The 18,877-nt window shown below is 44.1% G+C and overlaps 1 protein-coding gene across 2 annotated transcripts in view; it reads right to left on the bottom strand.

Moving 5' to 3' along the window:
• The window catches only part of phf12b (PHD finger protein 12b), a 79,074-nt gene extending 64,381 nt beyond the window's left edge, over window positions 1-14,693 (bottom strand). For both annotated transcript variants that reach the window (XM_078422341.1, XM_078422342.1), the window contains exons 1-2: window positions 14,210-14,693; window positions 13,473-13,654 (exon numbers count right to left, since the gene is read on the bottom strand). In XM_078422341.1, the coding sequence (XP_078278467.1) occupies window positions 13,473-13,654; window positions 14,210-14,275 (248 nt within the window). In that variant the 5' untranslated portion in view covers window positions 14,276-14,693. The remainder of the gene's footprint in view (window positions 1-13,472; window positions 13,655-14,209) is intronic.
• Between the last annotated feature and the right edge of the window lie 4,184 nt (window positions 14,694-18,877).

Here is an 18,877-nt window from a genome sequence, read left to right as displayed (position 1 = left end):
TGCAATGTAATCCTCAACTAGCAACATCACTTCACTTTTACATCATCATTCTTGGAACACAGTGCTGAAAACCCCAGGACCCTAATTTTACTAATAAACTTGGAAAGCCAATTCTTTAGCATGTCTTACAAGTTCATTCCAGTGTTGGAACAAGACGCTCAATGTAAAGACTGGGTTTTGTTTAAGCAGCGAAGGAACCAGCAAAGAGCAAATCAGAATAAAACAGACCTAAAACTAAAACAAACTTAAGACCGCTTAAAGAATGTGGAAAATGAAGCCGAGTGCCGCACTATCATTGATTCAAAAAAGTACAAATCTGTAGCCATGGTAATTCACCTCGCTCAATATTATGCACTTACCAAAAAAAAGAGAAAATGTGTACCAATCCAGATCAGTGAAATGCTACAGCACTTTGAAATCAAAAAGGCGTACTTATTAAATTAAAGTATTATTAAAGATTAAAGTAGATTTTTAGTCATTCTCCTTGAGATTAAATCAAAGATCAATCTTTAATAATAATAATAATCACTTTTGATCAACTGCTACCTAATCTAATACATTGCCCCACAGGTTCCAATGTCATTTGTCCCCTCTCGTCTTATCCTATATCTTCTGGTTCTTGATTCCCCAACTCTGGGTAAAAGATTCTGCGCTTTCACCCTATCTACTCCCCTCAGGTTCTTATACATCTCCATGAGATCACCCCTCACCTTCCCGTGCTCCAAGGAATATAGTCCTAGCCTGCCCAACCTCTCCCTATAGCTCAGGCCTTAAGTCCTGGCAAAATCCTTGTCAATCTTCTCTGCACTCTTTACAGCTTAACAACATCCTTCGTAGGATGACCAAAAATAAACAATACTCCAGATGCAGCCTCGCTAACATCTTGTACAACTGTAACATAGCATCCTAACGTTTATACTCAACACCCAGACTGATAAAGGTAATTGTACCAAAAGTTTTCTTGACCACCCTATCTACCTGTAATGCCACATTTTAGGAACTGTGTACCTGCACTTGTAGATTCCTCTGCTCTACAACACTCCACAGGGCTCTCCCATCCAAAAGCAAAAAATAAAGTGGTGCAGGAACTCAGCGGGTCAGACAGTATCTGTGGAGGGATGGACAGATGATCAGGATCCTATTTCTAATCCACCCCCACTCCAATCAGTCTGAAGGAGGACCCCCATCTGAAAAATCGCCCGTCCATCCCCTCAACGGATGCTGCCTGGTCTGCCAGCATTGTGTGTTTTGCTCAAGATTCCAGCATTTGCAGTTTACTGCGCCCTTGTCCTTCTTTAAAATAAACATTCAACCAAATGGTGATTTAAAATAACAAACATAAATTTAAGATGTCTCCCAGGGAGGTATATTACAAGTTATAAGGTTAGACAAGAAAGCAAAAGACATTATTTAAGTTCATGATTTCAGTCAAATCAATAGAATGTCAGATGTTGCTCAATCAGTAGCCCTTGTCTGCACCAAATTGTTGTAAGTCTAAATCACACTCGAAGAACTCTAGCCCAAAAATTCTACTGTGTTGGACCTGGGATGTTAAACTTTTGCTCATCAGGTTGTCATCAGAGATCTCATGGGGCTACTTTGAAGAGCAGGGAGGTTGTCCCTGGTAACTTTAACCATATCACAAAAGAGTTTGTTTTGTCATTACCCCTTTGCTATTTGTAGAGTCTGCTGTGGGCAAATTGGCTGCCGTGATTACACTTCTAAACCTACTTAATGAAATGTGAAATGCATCGAGATGCTCTGAATTCAACACTGAGACCACCATATAAATGGAAATTTCCTGTTTAATCCATTATGGGACAGTTCAATTACACCAATCATTCATGGCCAAACATCAAAAAGTATCACTTGCTAAATAATGTCAATGTATGCAGAAAAAGAGACAGATCAGTCCTGTTTGCTGCACAATATCTTCCAGCCCATTTATTTTTATGAACAGAAGATTAATTTTATTTTTAGAACAACTAACGATAAAGCAACTAATACATTGCTTTTTTTCTTAAACTCAAACCAAAGATCACTTTTTCACAATCCAATAAATGTCCAAAAATTGAGTTCAACTCAAACTGAAATTGAAATAAACTTTCAAATCAATGTGTGCAATATTATTTAATACAGCATTATTTTGCTTTCTTCAATTTTACAGCTTAAGTGCACCCTGCTTCATTTAAATAAACGGTCAACACACAATTTCTTTTCTGGAGGAACAAGAGACCACATATGCTGGAATCTGCAGCAGAATAGTGTGCTGCTAGAGGACCTCAACAAGCCAAGCAGCAGAAGATGGAAATGCTTTAGGTCGAGACCCTTCATCTCGACAGAAAGATTAGAGAGAAAACTTTCCCTGTGGTCTCCGTAAATCATCCCATAAAACTTTACATGATCCAATTAATCTTAACTTAATAATTTTAAATGTAACTATAAAAAAAACTTTAGTTTCAATTGTAACAATGTTAAAATTTTATCTTCTTTAAGTTTTTAACTTCTTTAATATATTAAAGTGTGTAAAAATCCGATTGGCTCCTATTCACCAAAGGGGCTCGAAGAGGGGTCACAGCAGTGGGAGGGAATGCAAGATGGTGTCGAAATGAGGCGACTACTCTGTACTGCCTCAGTGAAATCTATAATCTTGCTGTTTTGTACTCGAGTACGATTGTCCCTATGAATAGCAAGATTTTGACGAACTGTGTGCAAAAAAGGAACTTCACTGTAACAAGGAAAATGTCATAATAAATTACCATTGAACTATTGAAAATTAAACCTATTGCACCTAGACATGGAAAAATGTAGCAGCATACAAATTAACGTCACAGCACAATTTACCATTACCATTCAGTCATGGTCACGATGACCTGTTAGATCACCACCTTTGTGGTACTGCTCAATATGAAATAGTGAACTCGATTGGGGAATAAATCTTAACAGTCACCAAATAAATATATAGACACAACGAGCTATATTCTTAATTTCTTCCAAGATGGTACCCAAGCCAGGCGACTCACTACGTGCTGATCCCAGAAACGGATCCGCAATCACTAATTACAATCACTCCACTCTCTTAAACCTCTACTCCAACTGCAGCATTTCTTACTTTAACTATGCTCTTCTTAATCGCCTCTCAGATCTGGCAACCTCATTGAAGACCCTTGAACAATCTTTAATCAGACTTTACTTTGCACATTTTATCATGCATCTGTACACTGTGGACGGGTTGATTGTAGTTATATATATATAGTCCTTCTGCTGGTTGGTTAGCACGCAACAAAAGCTTTTCACTGTACCTCAGTGATGTGTACAGGTGACAATAAACTAAATAAAACTAAGGGTTTTGGCATCTACTTTTGATATTGCAAATTACTTATTTGTTGTGGTGGTGCTCTCAATGATGTCCTAATATACTTCAATTGCATAGAACCAGATCTACCACAGCAACACATATTATGGCACAGCAGGTTAAATGGGGACTCATTAGAGGTTAATACAGGATTACATACAGTTTTGGCTTTCAAATGACATAATTAACTTCAGGAGATAAACCACAATCAACCATAAATATAAAAAGAAAATGCTGACAAGCAACTCAGCATCAGAAAGAAAGTGCTTCCGAGCAGGTTGGATGACGAACTGCCATAGTTAAAATCCCATATTTTCTCATTCATCTATCTGAGGTTATTTTTAACAACTTCAAGAAGGTCATTCTAATGGATTAGATTGTCAGTCCAGATGGGTAACTGAGGTGGGAGCTCAGAGAAGGTAGAGAAATAAATGGTTTTAACTAACTTACAGTACTATGAAGCTCCATGTTAGAAGCCACGCACAAAAAAAGAATCTCTCCCTCACATTCCAATGTTTCTCCTCATAACTTGTGTCAACAGACTGCACAGAGATCAATTTCCAAAGGCACAGATTTAAAGTGGAAACGCTGATAGTTATAGGATCAGAATGAAAGATTTTTTTTCTGGTGTTTAAGACCCAAACATCTGTCTGTCTAATTAATTTTTGTTGCAACCATTGCAGTCCATCGAAATCACAGTGAAGACATGGAGAAAAAAAAAGAAATCACTGGATTTGATGTGTTGCAAACATTTATTAAAAAGTTCAACTGGTAAATATCATTTGTAAATAAAATTGAGTGTCAAAATCATTCACAAATACTTCACTTGGGGAAAAAATAAGTTGCTCTGCTAAAATTACTGTGCAAGCATCAAAAGATAAATGATGTGCTTCACCCAATTGATTAGTTTCCACAGTCACTATTTAGTTGTTCGAGACTGCTACTGAAGTACCATCTTTATTAAAAGTACATTAGCCTTGCCAAAATTAACCTCCTGCTTCCAACAAATTGGAACGGCAGCAATGATAGACAGCAGAGAGAAATGCATCAGCCAAGAGTACAGAAAGACGTGCAGGTATGTAGGTTAATTGGCTGGGTAAATGTAAAAATTGTCCCTAGTGGGTGTAGGATAGTGTTAATGTACGGGGATCGCTGGGCGGCACGGACTTGGTGGGCCGAAAAGGCCTGTTTCCGGCTGTATATATATGATGATGATATGATGATAAAGCCAGAGTTTCCAAACAATAGATCACTGCCTCAAAGCTCTGCAGCTCACAGCATTAAAGAAGTTAATTTCCACAGAAACAGGTAGAATCAGAACATTTTAACTTTATCCACCAACCACTATGGTAAGTTGGGCCATTCTTAGTCACGTGTGTGACCAAAAAATGTGAAAATTTGTGGAATACATCTCTTCTAATTCTGAAAGCATTACAGGTATGTTGTTTTGTATTGTATAGATGACTTATATATGTCAAAGTTTATCAAGTGACATTTTTATATGTTACGCTGACAATGTTTGCTCAGAGTCAGAGGTCAAATATGACTGGTCACGTGTGTGACCTCACACGGAAGCATTTTTTTCATCTCAGTTTTATCTTACAAACTCTGAATTTTAAAAAGCTATCTTTAACAGACATGCATTATAGTTCTGTAGGTTGGAAAATAGCAATGAATAAGATTAATATCTCATAAGAATTTTTTTAATGTATTACTTTATGCAATGACGCCTGGTCACCTGTGTGACATTTTGGTTCATTTTCCAAAGAATGGCCCAGTTATACTTGGGATTTAAAAAAAAATTCTTCACTTTTCAGGATCTGGGCAGCAGTGGGAAGGGCATCACTTATTACTCTCTCTAACTGCCTCTGAGAAGATGTTGCTGAACCACCTTGAATCACTGCGTCTTTCTGGTGAAGGCAACACCATTGATCCAGGATTTAGACCAAGGATCTAGGATACATTTCCAAGTCTGCACCATGAACAACCTGGAGGGCCACCTGCAGATGGTGATGCTTCCATGCACCAAAGGCATTGGCTCACCACCAGTTTCAATTGCTTCAGGTCCCAACGGACTGCTGTTGGAAATTGAAGGGAACTCATAAACTCAGCCTAACAATTTTGCTTGGGTAGTTTACACCCCAGCGGTATGAACATTGACTTCTCTAACTTCAGGTAGTCCTTGCTTTTCCTCTCTATCCCCTCCCCCTTCCCAGTTCTCCCACTGGTCTTCCTGTCTCCTACTACATCCTATCTTTGTTCCGCCCCCTCCCCTGACATCAGTCTGAAGAAGGGTCTCGACCCGAAACGTCACCCATTCCTTCTATCCCGAGAAGCTGCCAGACTCGCTGAGTTACACTAGCATTTTGTGTCTACCTAACAATTTTATATACTTCTTTTTCAAGACAGAGTGCATGCAACTGTGAAATGGTCATGCTCTCGCGCAATACTTAACGTTATTCTTTAACGAGTCAGGTCACAGATTTGGGGCCTGCTGTCATTGCAGCCTAGGCAAGTTTGATTGAAAAGATGCAGCACAGTAACGGGCCCTAGAGCCCACTACGTTCATGCCAACCGTCAATCAGTGTGAACTCAAGTTTTTAAGAGAGAGTTAGATATAGCTCTTAGGGCTAACAGAATCAAAGGATATGGGGAGAAAGCAGGAACGGGGATTAATTTTGGATGATCAGCCATGATCATATTGAATGGCGGTGCTGGCTCGAATGGCCTACTCCTGCACCTATTTTCTATGCTTTTAACTTGTCAGCCGAAGGACCTGTTTAGTGATCAATGTTATTCCACTTTGTTTGATGTTATTCCACTGTGTTTGATGTTATCAAACTTTCTTATCGAGTGCCGACACATTTAGCTCAATTTATAGAGGCCAATTAACATACAGACTCGCAGGTCTTTGGGATGTGGAAGGAAACCAGAGCACCCAGAGAAAGCCCAAACAGGGAGAATATGCAAACTCCACATAAACAGCACCCGAGGTCAGGATGGAACCTGGTCTCTGGTGCTGCGAGGCACCAGCTCCACGGGCTGTGCCGCTTTGCCAAAGTAATTGAAGTGTATTATGTTGATGCACACTGCGAGCACTGTTGGCAGATCTGATTGGCAGAGGTGAGGAAAAACTTTTTCACACAGAGTTGTGAATCTGTGGAATTCTCTGCCTCAGAAAGCAGTGGAGGCCGATTCACTGGATGCATTCAAAAGAGAATTGGATAGAGCTCTTAGGGCTAGCGGAATCAAGGGATATGGGAAGAAGGCAGGAATGGGGAACTGATTGCGGATGATCAGCCATGATCACATTGAATGGCAGTGCTGGCTCGAAGGGTCAAATGGCCTACTCTTGCACCTAGTGTCTATGTATCTATGAATGGCAGTGGATAGGAACTGCTCAATCCTGGATGGCAATGAACGTTTTAATGCTATTGGAGTTAAGATGCATCCAGACATGCAAGAAATATCCATTAAGAGTTTCAGGAGGGATGTCACAAAATGCAGGATTTGTTGGGGTAATATTTATGTGACTGATCCAGTTATGTGATCAATAGAACCCTCAGGATGTAGATGGTGAAGACAGTGGCAAAATCCTTGTTTTAGAGACAGTCATTGCTCGGCACTTTTGTGTAAGAAAATGTTATTTGTGATTGAAAGCATAGAACATAGTACTGTACAGCACAAGAACAGCCCCTTTGGCCCACAATGTCTGTGCCGATTATGAGGCCACGACCAACCTTTATCTGGCTGAACATAGTTTCAAGGTCAGTTTATTGTCACATGTACCAATTAAGGTACAGTGAAATTTGAGTTACCACACAGCCATACTAAGTGAAAAGCAACAAGACACACACCCACATAAAAGCTAACAAACATCCACCACAATGTATTCCACATTCCTCACTGTGATGGAAGGCGATAAAGTTCAATCTTCTTCCTGTCCATATCCCTATCCAAAAGTCTAATATACCTGTCTCCCTCACCACCCCCGGCAGCATATTGCAAGCACTCACCGCCCTCTGTGTACATGCCCCACAGATCATCTTTAAACTTTGCCCCTCCCACCTTAAAGTAATGTCCTCTAGTATTTGGAATTTCTTTCCTCGGTCTTGTCTACCCCACCAATGTCTCTTAATGTTATATATATTCATCAGATCCCCACTCAACCTCCAACTCTCCAGATAGACAAGGCAGTCCAACCTCCTCGGAGCGAATACCCCCTAATCTAGGCATGGTGCTGGTAAACTTGATCTCCACCCATTCCAAAGGCTCCATTCTTCCTATAATGTAGCAATTAGAATTACATACAAAACTACAAATGTGGCCTTCCCAAGGTCCTATAAAGCTGCATCGCGATTTCCTGACTCTTAAACTCAATGCCTCCTTTAACACTGTAATACATGCCAGCACTTTCAACATCACATGACATCAAATGCTCCCATCCAAAAATATTCAAGTTGCCTGACCATACAAAACTGCAGCCCACTCTTAAAACATATGTATTGTTCATTTACTTCAAAAATTGGCATAGAATATCATAACTTCCTGTTTGAACTTGCAAGCCTTGGAATCAGTGAGATTTGCGGAGATAGAACTCAATCGAGTACATTTATTAAGTCTCCTGCCCATGTGAAGCAGAGGGGTATGCCATGCATGACCTCAATTTTTTTACCAATGAACTATTGTTATGACCTCCTTTCAGTACAAAATATTCACTCTGTTTAAACAAATGGAAAAAGTTTTGAACAGTGCGTTTGGTTTACTGAAACTCAATCAAAAGCCCAACCAATACAGCGATGAACTACAACTACCTGAAATTATAAATTTTCTTCCCCCTACTACATACCCTGACGTAATATTTCCCGAACTTTCCATATTTTATATCCAGCATTTTCAATATTCTGCACAAGGTGTGCTGGCCTTAAATGGTAGGTACGTTTTTGTACAAAGCTGATGATGCAGAGCTGATAAACCACATCCTCCAAGAACACTAACAAATGTAAAACATACTCGGCATCAGATATACACAAAATTCTGATCCAGTTTCATCAAGAATAAAATGTACATTGAATATCTGTAATACATCATTGGGGAATGCAATCCAGGAGATGTGAATGTTAAAGTTAGGTTGGAGTCCAACAAATGAATTTACCACAAAAAGGCACGTTACAGAAGTCTGCAAAACATTGCTGGTAACGAACAATTACAAACTCAACAGATGCAGCCATTCAAGGCAGCTCACTGCTATCTTCTCAAAACATCTCATGAAAAGAAAGAAGTGCTGCCTTGGTACATTTGCCAATGACTAGAACATTTCAGGGTGACTTGGATAGGTTGGGTGAGTGGGCAGATGCAGCATAATGTGGATAAACGTGAGGTTATCCACTTTGGTGACAAGAACGGGATGGCAGATTATTATCCGAATGGTGTCAGATTAGGAAAAGAGGAAGTGCAATAAGACCTGGGTGTGCTTGGTCTGATCTCCCAGTGGGTGAGCACTTCAACTCCCCCTCCCACTCCCAGTCTGACCTTTCTGTCATGGGCCTCCTCCAGTGCCATAGTGAGGCCCACCGGAAATTGGAGGAACAGCACCTCATATTTTGCTTGGGCAGCTTGCAGCCTAGTGATATGCACATTGACTTCTCCAACTTTAGATAGTTCCTCTATCCCTCTCTTCCCCTCCCCCTTCCCAGTTCGCCCTCTATCTTCCTGTCTCCAACTATATCCTTCCTTTGTCCCGCCCCCTGACATCAGTCTGAAGAAGGGTCTCGACCCGAAACGTCACCCATTCCTTCTCTCGAGATGCTGCCTGGCCTGCTGAGTTACTCCAGCATTTTGTGAATAAATACCTTCAATGGGTGTGCTTGTATATCAGTCACTGGAAGTAAGCATGCAGCTACAACAGGCAGTGAAGAATGGCATGTTGTCCTTCGTTGCGAGAGGATTTGAGTTTATGAGCAATGAGGTCTTACTGCAGTTGTACAGGGCCCTGGTGACACCACACATGGAGTATTGTGTGCAATTTTGGTTTCCTAATTTGCGAAAGGACATTATTGCTATTGAGGGAGTGCAGCGTAGGTTCACCAGGTTAATTCCCGGGAAGGCGGGACTGACATATGATGAAAGAATGGGTCGACTGGGCTTGTATTCACTGGAATATAGACGGATGAGAGGGGATCTAAAAGAAACATATGCAATTCTTAAAGGATTGGACAGGCTAGATGCAGGAAAAATGTTCCCGATGTTGGCGGAGTCCAGAACCAGGGGTCACAGTTTAAGAATAAGGGGTAGGCCATTTAGGACTGAGATGAGGAAAAACTTCTTCACCTAGAGTTGTGAATCTTTGGAATTCTCTGCCATAGAAGGCAGTAGAGGCCAATTCACTGGATGTTTTCGAGAGCTAGATTTAGCTCTTACAGCTAAAGGAATCAAGGAATATGGGGAAAAAAGCATGAAGGGGGTACTGATTTTAGATGATTAGCCATGATCATATTGAATGGCGGTGCTGGCTCGAAGGGCTGAATGGCCTACTGCTGCACCTATTTTTCTCTTTTCTATGTTTCTCTTCCTCTCTGAGTGCTCCAACCAATCAATGGATTAATCACAGCAACTTCTAACTAGATTGCACCTTTAAACATTGTATACTACCCAGACATTCCAAAGGAATGTCATCAAATAAAGGTGAAGCTGGATTCCATATCGTCATGCAGCGTGGAAACAGGCCCTTTGGCCCAACTTGCCCACATCGGCCAACCTTACCCAGCTACACTAGTCGCATCTGCCTGTGTTTGGCCCATATCCCTCCAAATCTGTCCTATCCATGTACCTGTATACCTGTTACTTAAATGTAACGATTATCCCAGCTTTAACTACCTCCTCTGGCAGCTCGTTCCATACATCCACCACCCTTTGTGACAAAGTTATCCATCAGATTCCTATTAAATCTTTTCTCCTTCACCTTAAACCTATGTCCTCTGGTCCACAATTCTTTAACTCTGGGAAGAGACTCTATGCATCTACCCAATCTATTCCTCTCATGATTTCATACATCTCTATAAGATCACCAAATGGAATGACCTAGAAGAGATCACCAAAGCTTGACAAATAAATAGGTTGTAAGGGAAGAAAAATAACTAATATTGGATAGATACACGCAGCAAATTCTAGGGCGCAGACCCTAGTCTGTTGCATGCACGCCTCTATACACATCTCGTAAATGGTGAAGCAATCAAACTCAGATCTTCTCAAAAGGATGAGAATGGAACAACATACAACTTTGAGGTACAATGTTGACCAGAAATACATGATTAAAGTGATTAAGGTGACGACAATGAACTTGTTTTTAAAAAATATTAACTGCTGTTTATCCATCAGCATGTTGTATCATTAACAAAGTTCCATAAAAAAATATTTTATCCAGTGCCTTGAAAATGTAAAAACGAATAGTATTTACGGCAGCATATACTCTGCCACAACAAAAAAGAACTTGCATTACTCTTAAACAATTGAGGTTTGGGACCTCGAGCTGTACAGAAACAGGACTTTCGGCCCACCTTGTCCATGCTACCCAAGTTGGCATTCTGAGCTAGTCCCATTTGTCTGCAATTGGTCCATAGGTCTCTAAACCCTTCCTATCCATATATCTGCAAAAAAGTCTTTTAACATTCGTGACTATATCCACTTCAAAAGTTTTTTCCAGCAGTGCATTCTAGATACGGACCACCGAGTCAATAGACATTAGACAATAGGTGCAGGAGTAGGCCATTCGGCCCTTTGAGCCAGCACCACCATTCAATGTGATCATGGCTGATCATTCACAATCAGTACCCCATTCCTGCCATCTCCACTATCTTTCAGAGCTCTTTCTAGCTCTCTCTTGAAAGCATCCAGAGAATTGACCTCCACTGCCTTCTGAGGTAGAGAATTCCACAGATTTACAACTCTCTGAGTGAAAAAGTTTCTCCTCATCTCCGTTCTAAATGGCCTACCCCTTATTCTTAAACTGTGGCCCCTGGTTCTGGACTCCCCCAACATTGGGAACATGTTTACTGCCTCTAACGTGCCCAATCCCTTAATAATCTTATATGTTTCAATAAGTTCTCCTCTCATCTTTCTAAATTCTCCCCTCTCACCTTAACCCTATGCCTTGTGGGTTTAGAATCATCTAGCCTGGGAAAAAGTCAAGACCAAGTACACAAAAAAAACATAAGAAACTATTTATGCACAAATCCATAACTTGTAATTGTTTTCAAGATAAGAACTGAATCACAGATTAAAACTGTCTGACTTGAATGAATGAATGGTCAGCATTCTGGTCTGGAACCATACATGTAAAATGCATGGCACAGACTCTGCTTCCGATATCCAGCAAATTCCAATGCTTAATACCCAACAAAAACTCTCAAAATCAAATTCTGTACCGACATTTACAAATTATGAAATGGCACATTGCTGCAAGACTGAATTTGCTTTCATGCCCAAAGTTGAGGTACAGAAGCCAATCGATAGTATTTCAGTTAAGACCATTCCTTGCTCTCTCATCAAAATGGGATGGCTGAACTGAGTGTATGGAACATACTACGCACTTAGGAAAACAAGCCAACCAGGTACAAGAATGGATAAACCCGAATTTATTGACGATAATGTTAGGAGAAACACTAAATACAGATTCAAAGGAAAATATGACATACGATTTAAAAATGTATAGTGACGAATTGGACCTCCAGATTACTGGAAATAAAAATATGTAAATCCTACACACATAGAGCCATAATTCATAATTATTCCTCGTATACTGAAATAACAATTCTGAATTTTAACACTGCAAATACTTCATGATATTGAAAATTTCCAGCTAGATATCAGAATTGAGCTAATTACACAGGTAGTGTGTAATGTTTTTTTTTACATGGGGCTCTTAAAGGCCTACTAAATCAGTTTATTAAAACATTGTGGGGGGGGGGTGGCAATGATATTATTTGACGGATTATTCAAGTATCAAATTAACCTGACTGAAAAAACCCCGTTTATCTTCCCCTGATTGAAGCTTCTGGCATTACTGTATCCAACAACAATATTAATTGCCCTGTCTGATATGAATAAATATTCTGAAGACAATGAATTTTAATGGCAGTTACACAGACCGTACTGTGGAAGTTAAAAAAAAATCTTCATCAGTACCAAAATTTAAGACGCGTTTACATCAACAAGGAATGCCTGTCATAAAACGCTGACCAAAAATGATCCACACTACATCAAAAGATAACATGAGTACTCTGATAGGGGGACCCTTTAAATTAAAATAGCTATTTCGAGATTGCTGTCACGATAAAGGAAAACTAACGCCTGAGCTTCCTTAAAACTCCAGCACTTCCTTCCAAAATCACCAAGAACGCTGCGAACTCAGCCCAAATCTGACAGTAACTACCCGAAACGAGAAGTCAACTAAAATGGCGCTGCGAATCGAAAATATAATTTAAACGGAGGTCGCCATGTTGCGTATTTGCAAACACACAAAGTGAAGGAAAGGAAGGCATCCGCCTCAGCGCAAAGCTGAGGGACCATGCCCCTGAGCACAACAGGAAGCAATCTGCGACTACAAAACAAGGCTGGGAAGAAGAAAAACATAGACACGAGAGCCTAGCAACACCCCCTTACTCCAAAACACACACACACACAGCCCGATCTGTGCAACCCTTCTTTACAAAGTCAAGAGGGAGGCCTATAGGGAGAGATGCCTCCATAACTGGCAAGGTCCTAGCCGAGTGACAGCAGTCGCCTCCCCTGAATAATGGGGTTGGCTTCAACGGTGAAGCATAATCTGGTCTCTTACACATCTAAAGTTTAGATGGGGAGGCTCCGGTTCTCACCCCGACCCTAGTTGAACATGTCATGGGCTAACGCTGTGCACATAACAGACACCCAATGACACAAGTACGATTTCGATCGCAAGCCTTTTAGGTAGGAAAATGAAAACAATCGCAGCCAAATGCAAACCACACCACACAGGCAGCACCTAAAGCTGACAAATAAACCAGGTCACTGTTGCACGGCCCAGCGAAAGGCAGGGTTGCAAATGACAGCGAGGAAGAGGGTGCTGTGTGGAGTAACTGACCAACACTGAAGGTGGAAGGCGGCCGGGCAGTGGTCGCAGCACAGCAGGTCGCCTCCCTCCTTGCAGCTATCGCAGGTGTCGTGGTTGGTAGCCCGGCCGCTCCGCCGCGGCTCCTTCTCCAGCTTCTTCGCCTTCTTGTCGCTCTCTTCGCTCTTCGGAGGGGCCAGCAAGGCTTGGATTTTCTGCAGCCACGCACGGGTTCGAGTTCAGGTTAACGGCGAGGGATGGGAGTAGGGTTGATTTTGAAGCGGGAGAAAAGAAACAAAACAGAAAATTAAAATAAAATCAGCAGCACAGGATTATACTACAAGGTTTATTTCACCCACCCCCCCCCCTCTCCCCCTTCCATTGGAAGTCTCTCAGGATGTGGACACTTGCAGAACGCGTTAACAAAAGGGGGCTGACGAGAAGATCCAGAGCATTTCATGCCCTTATTATTTTTATGATTGTATCCCCCTGCCTTGGTCGAGCGAGGAAGATGTGGACCAAGTTGCAGAAGGCGTTGAGAGAAGGCGGCCTTGTGGGCAGATCGAGGGGACACTGCACGGCGGCTCCAGCAGAGCCGGCTCGGTACTTGGTCCATGGACTTCCCGGGAGGTGGACACTTGCGGGGCGCAGCAACAAAAGGGGTTTGGGGGCGATCGGGGCCGCTGTTGTCCGCGCCCGGGGGAGAGTGGCGGTGGTTTCCCACCCACCCCCCACCCCAGCCGGGGAGGCGGGGAAGGAGTCAGTCTCACCTCCATCAGCCCTCCGGAGGTGTCCAGGTCGTAGACGATGGTCTTGGTCTCCATTTTATCCCACATTCAACACGGCGGCGGTAGGGTCGGGGCGGGCCGTGTGGCGGCGCCGGCAGGCCCAAGCCCAGGGAGGGGGGGGCTCACTCAGGGCGACGAGGCAGCAGCGGGAATAATCGGACGGGTTGTGCGGCGGGACCGAGGCGAGGGTCGAGGGGCAGCGGCCGGCCGGCCGGCCTGCCTCAGCGCAGGGACGGGGTTAGGCCGCGGCCTAGCCCACATGAAGCCTGGGCCGGGCGGCGCTGGCAGCGGCCTCGAGTCGCATGGGTACGGGTGCGAGAGCGGCCCCGGGCGGGGTTGGGCTTGAGGTTGGTGCGGCCGTGCGGCGGGGTGCCAGGGCTACTGCGGGCCGCCAGCGCGCACACACACGGACACTCGGAGCCCGCGGGCTCTCCGCCTCCAACTTGGCGCAAACTTTCCCCACACACAGGCGCCCTCACTCTGCGCACGCGCCGCGCCCAGAGAGGGGGTGAAGACACCACGGCACGCATGCGCGCCGGCACCACTCGGCCGGCACCGGCGCCGCCGCCACTTCTGCGCAGGCGTGCCGCCGGGACAAGCAGCTAGTGCGCAAGCGTGCCGGCAAACCTGCGCCGGCTTCCACGGGCGCATGCGTGGCGCGTTAAAGGGGGAGCGGCGGCCCGAGTCAAACGCGCATGCGCCGAACCGAGACACAGAGAGAGAGAAGGGGCGTGGCGGCGCCAGGGTGCGTACGCATGCGCGTTGGCGGGAGCGAGGCGCCGACGCGACCGCGCATGCGTGTTGGCGGCCGTGCACACGGCCTGTTCCTACTGCGCATGTCCCGTCTCTCTCTCTCTCATCCCTCCCCTCCCCACGTAGGGTGCACACGGCGCATGCGTCCTCCGTTCAGCTCGCTGCTGCCGCCGCTGGTCGGAGTTGGGAAGTGCAGGCGCCCGGAGGTGGGATGGGGGAGGAGGAGGCACGGTCGCCCCGCCGCGCATGCTCTATCCGCCGGCTGGCCCGCCCGCGCCGCGAGGGATTCTGGGCGTTGTAGTCACAAGGACAAATGGGACTCCCTCCCTGAGGAAGTCATTGCAGGTCAGTCAGCATCTGGGGGAGGCAGGTAGGTGTGCAACAGAGAGAGAGAGAGAGAGAGAGAGAGAGCAGACGTTTGTTTTAATATAATACAAAATGCTTTTATTCAAAACAAAACAAAAATACAGAGTAGACAATAGACAATAGGTGCAGGAGGCGGCCATTCGGCCCTTCGAGCCAGCACCGCCATTCAATGTGATCATGGCTGATCATTCTCAATCAGTACCCCGTTCCTGCCTTCTCCCCATACCCCCTGACTCCACTATCATTAAGAGCTCTATCTAGCTCTCTCTTGAATGCATTCAGAGAATTGGCTTCCACTGCCTTCTGAAGCAGAGAATTCCACAGATTTACAACTCTCTGACTGAAAAAGCTTTTCTTCATCTCCGTTCTAAATGGCCTACCCCGTATTCTTAAACTGTGGTCCCTGGTTCTGGACACCCCCAACATTGGGAACATGTTTCCTGCCTCTAACGTGCCCAACCCCTTAATAATCTTATATGTTTCTATAAGATTCCCTCTCATCCAGTGTATACAAGCCTAGTCGCTCCAGTCTTTCAACATTTGACAGTCCCGCCATTCCGGGAATTAACCTAGTAAACCTACGGTGCATGCCCTCAATAGCAAGAATATCCTTCCTCAAATTTGGAGACCAAAACTGCACACAGTACTCCTGGTGCGGTCTCACTAGAGTAGGGTTACTACTCACTAGAGTAGTCACACGAATCAAAGACTGCGTACATTGGCAGTTTACAAACACATCAATGACTTGGATGAGAACATACAGGGCAAGATCTTGTACCTTGTGGTCATCACTTCCGAAGAATCCACCAGGGACTATACTGAAAGTATCCTAAACCCACTAGGGACAATAAAAAAATGTTTTACATTTCCCAAGCCAATTAACCTACAAAGCTGCACATCTTTGGAGTGTAGGAGGAAACCGAAGATCTCGGAGAAAACCCACGAAGGAAATGGGGAGAACGTACAAACTCCATACAGACAACACCTGTAGTCAGGATTGAACGCAGGTCTCCAGCGCTGCATTCGTTGTAAGGCAGCAACTCTACCGCTGCGTGACCGCCTGCAACGTGGCACAAACTTTCCCCACACACACTCCAGATGAGCAAGTTTGCTGACAATCCAAAAGTGGGTGGTTTTGCAGATAGTGAAGATGGTTGTGAAAGATTGCCGCAGGATCTGGATCGATTGGCCAGGTGGGCATAGGCTTTTTCTTAATATGGATGTCTGGAGTTTGCACATTCTCCCTGTGACCTCGTGGGTTTTTGCCGGGTGTCAGATTCCGGGTTTCATGCCAGAGTCTGAAAAACGTGCTGTTTGGCTGGTTAATTGGCCATTGTACACCTCCCTGAGTGGGGAGGGAGGAAGTGCAGATGCTGCTTTAAAACCCAAGATAGACACATAAAGCTGGAGTTACTCAAAGGGTCAGGCAGCATCTCTGGAGAAAAGGAATAGGTGACGTTTTGGGTCGAGACCCTTCTTCAGACTGAGAGTCAGGGGAAAGGGAAACGAGAGATAGAGATGGTGATGTAGAGAGATATAGAACAAATGGATGAAAGATATGCAAAAATGGAAACATGCCATTGTTAGCTGTTTATTAGGTGAGAACAAGTACAGACAATGAGACTCAACAAGATGTTCAAGGTGTGAACTCTTATACATCGGCAAGCCCAAACGTAGACTGGGCGATCGTTTGGCTGAACACCTCCGCGCAGTCCGCCTGGACCTAGCTGAACTCCCGGTTGCCATACACTTTAATTTCCCTTCCCATTCCCACACTGACCTTCTGTCCCTCCATTGTCAGAGTGAGGCCCAGCGCAAATTGGAGGAACAGCACCTCATATTTTGCTTGGGCAGCTTACAGCCCAGTGGTATGAATTTTGATTTCTCTACCTTCAAGTAACCCTTGCATCCCACCTCTCTCTTAATTCTTGGTTCTTGGTCCTCCAAAATATTCCATATGTAATTTAAACTGGAGGTGGCTCCATCCCTCCCCCACCCAAGTTGCACCAGCGTCAAAGTCGTCTTGTTGAGCCTCATTGTCTGTAACTCATTCTCACCTAACAAACAGCTGTTTTGTCTGTTTCCTTTTTCATTGTTACTTTTTTTCATTCATTTGTTCTATATCTCTCTCCATCACCGTCCACATCTCTTGTTTCCATTTCCCCAGGCTCGCTGAAGAAGGGTCTCGACCCAAAACGTCACCTTTCCTTTTCTCCAGAGATGTTGTGTGACCCGCTGAGTTACTCCAGCTTTTTGTGTCTATCCCTGAGTGTGTAGTTGAGTGTTAGAATCTGCAGGTTTGTAGGTTAATTGGCCTCTGTAAAATTGTCCCTAGTGTGTAGGGAGTGGTTGAGAAAGTGGGATAACGTAGAACTAGTGGGAACATCACAAGGGGTGGCGTAGCGGGTAGAGCTGCTGCCTCACAGCGCCAGAAACACGGGTTTGATCTTGATCTTGAGTGCTGTCAGTGTGGAGTTTCCATGTTCTCCCTTTGACCGAGTGGGTTTCCCCTGGGTGCTCTGGTTTCCTCCCACTCTCCAAAGATGTGCAAGTTTGTAGGTTAATTGGCCCTCTGTAAATTGCTCCTAGTGTGTAGGAAGTGGATGAGAAAGTAGGATAACATAGAACTAGTGTGATCAATGGTCGGCGTGGACTCGGTGGGCCTGAAGGGTCTGTTTCCATTCTGTAAATATCAATTTAATAATTAATGGAGCAAAAAATTCCCAGTATCGCTAAAATTATTTTGATTAATTTTTTTTCAGTGGAATCCAGTTTCTTACTTATTTTTAAGTTTAGATTTTTTTTAGATTTAGAGATACAGGGTAGGAACAGGCCCTTCGGACCACCGAGTCCGCGCCACCCAGCGATCCCCGCGCATTAACACACTAGGGACAATTTTTTTACATTTACCCAGTCAATTAACCTACAAAATCTGTACGTCATTGGAGTGTGGGAGGAAACCGAAGATCTCGGAGAAAACCCACGCAAGTTACGGGGAGAACGTACAAACTCCGTACAGACGGCGCCCGTAGTCAGGATCGAACCTGAGTCACCGGCGCTGCATTCACTGTAAGGCAGCAACTCTACCGCTGCGCCATCGTGCTGCCCAAGTTAGCTGAGCATACTGGGCCTTCAAAGCTTGGAGCTCCTGGGCAATTGGATGGGCCTATTATTTTCAATCCCTGCTTGCCACGAGGGTCAAGTACTCGTTGAATGTTTTACATTTCCTATCAGGAAAATGAATTGAAATGAATCAGCCGGTGAACAATTAATCTGGCCACTTGTGAACAATACGAGGGCCATGCTTGGAAAACAGCCAGTTCATTTCTGCACTGACTGGTTTACAACAGCACCATTTCGGAACAAATGACTCTGCTCAGATTCTTAAACTCTCTCACAACACACAATTGATGAATTAAGAGCACAAGTAGAAATAAATCAATCTGGTTCGATGACTATTATCTAGACTCATATACAGAATGAGGTCGGGGCGGCACGGTGGCGCAGCGGTAGAGTTGCTGCCTCTCAGCG

This window comes from Rhinoraja longicauda, chromosome 26 (assembly GCF_053455715.1).
Source record: "Rhinoraja longicauda isolate Sanriku21f chromosome 26, sRhiLon1.1, whole genome shotgun sequence".
Classification (NCBI taxonomy): domain Eukaryota; kingdom Metazoa; phylum Chordata; class Chondrichthyes; order Rajiformes; family Arhynchobatidae; genus Rhinoraja; species Rhinoraja longicauda.
Note: the sequence above shows the minus strand (reverse complement) of the source record. Positions and strands in the feature narration are given on the sequence as shown.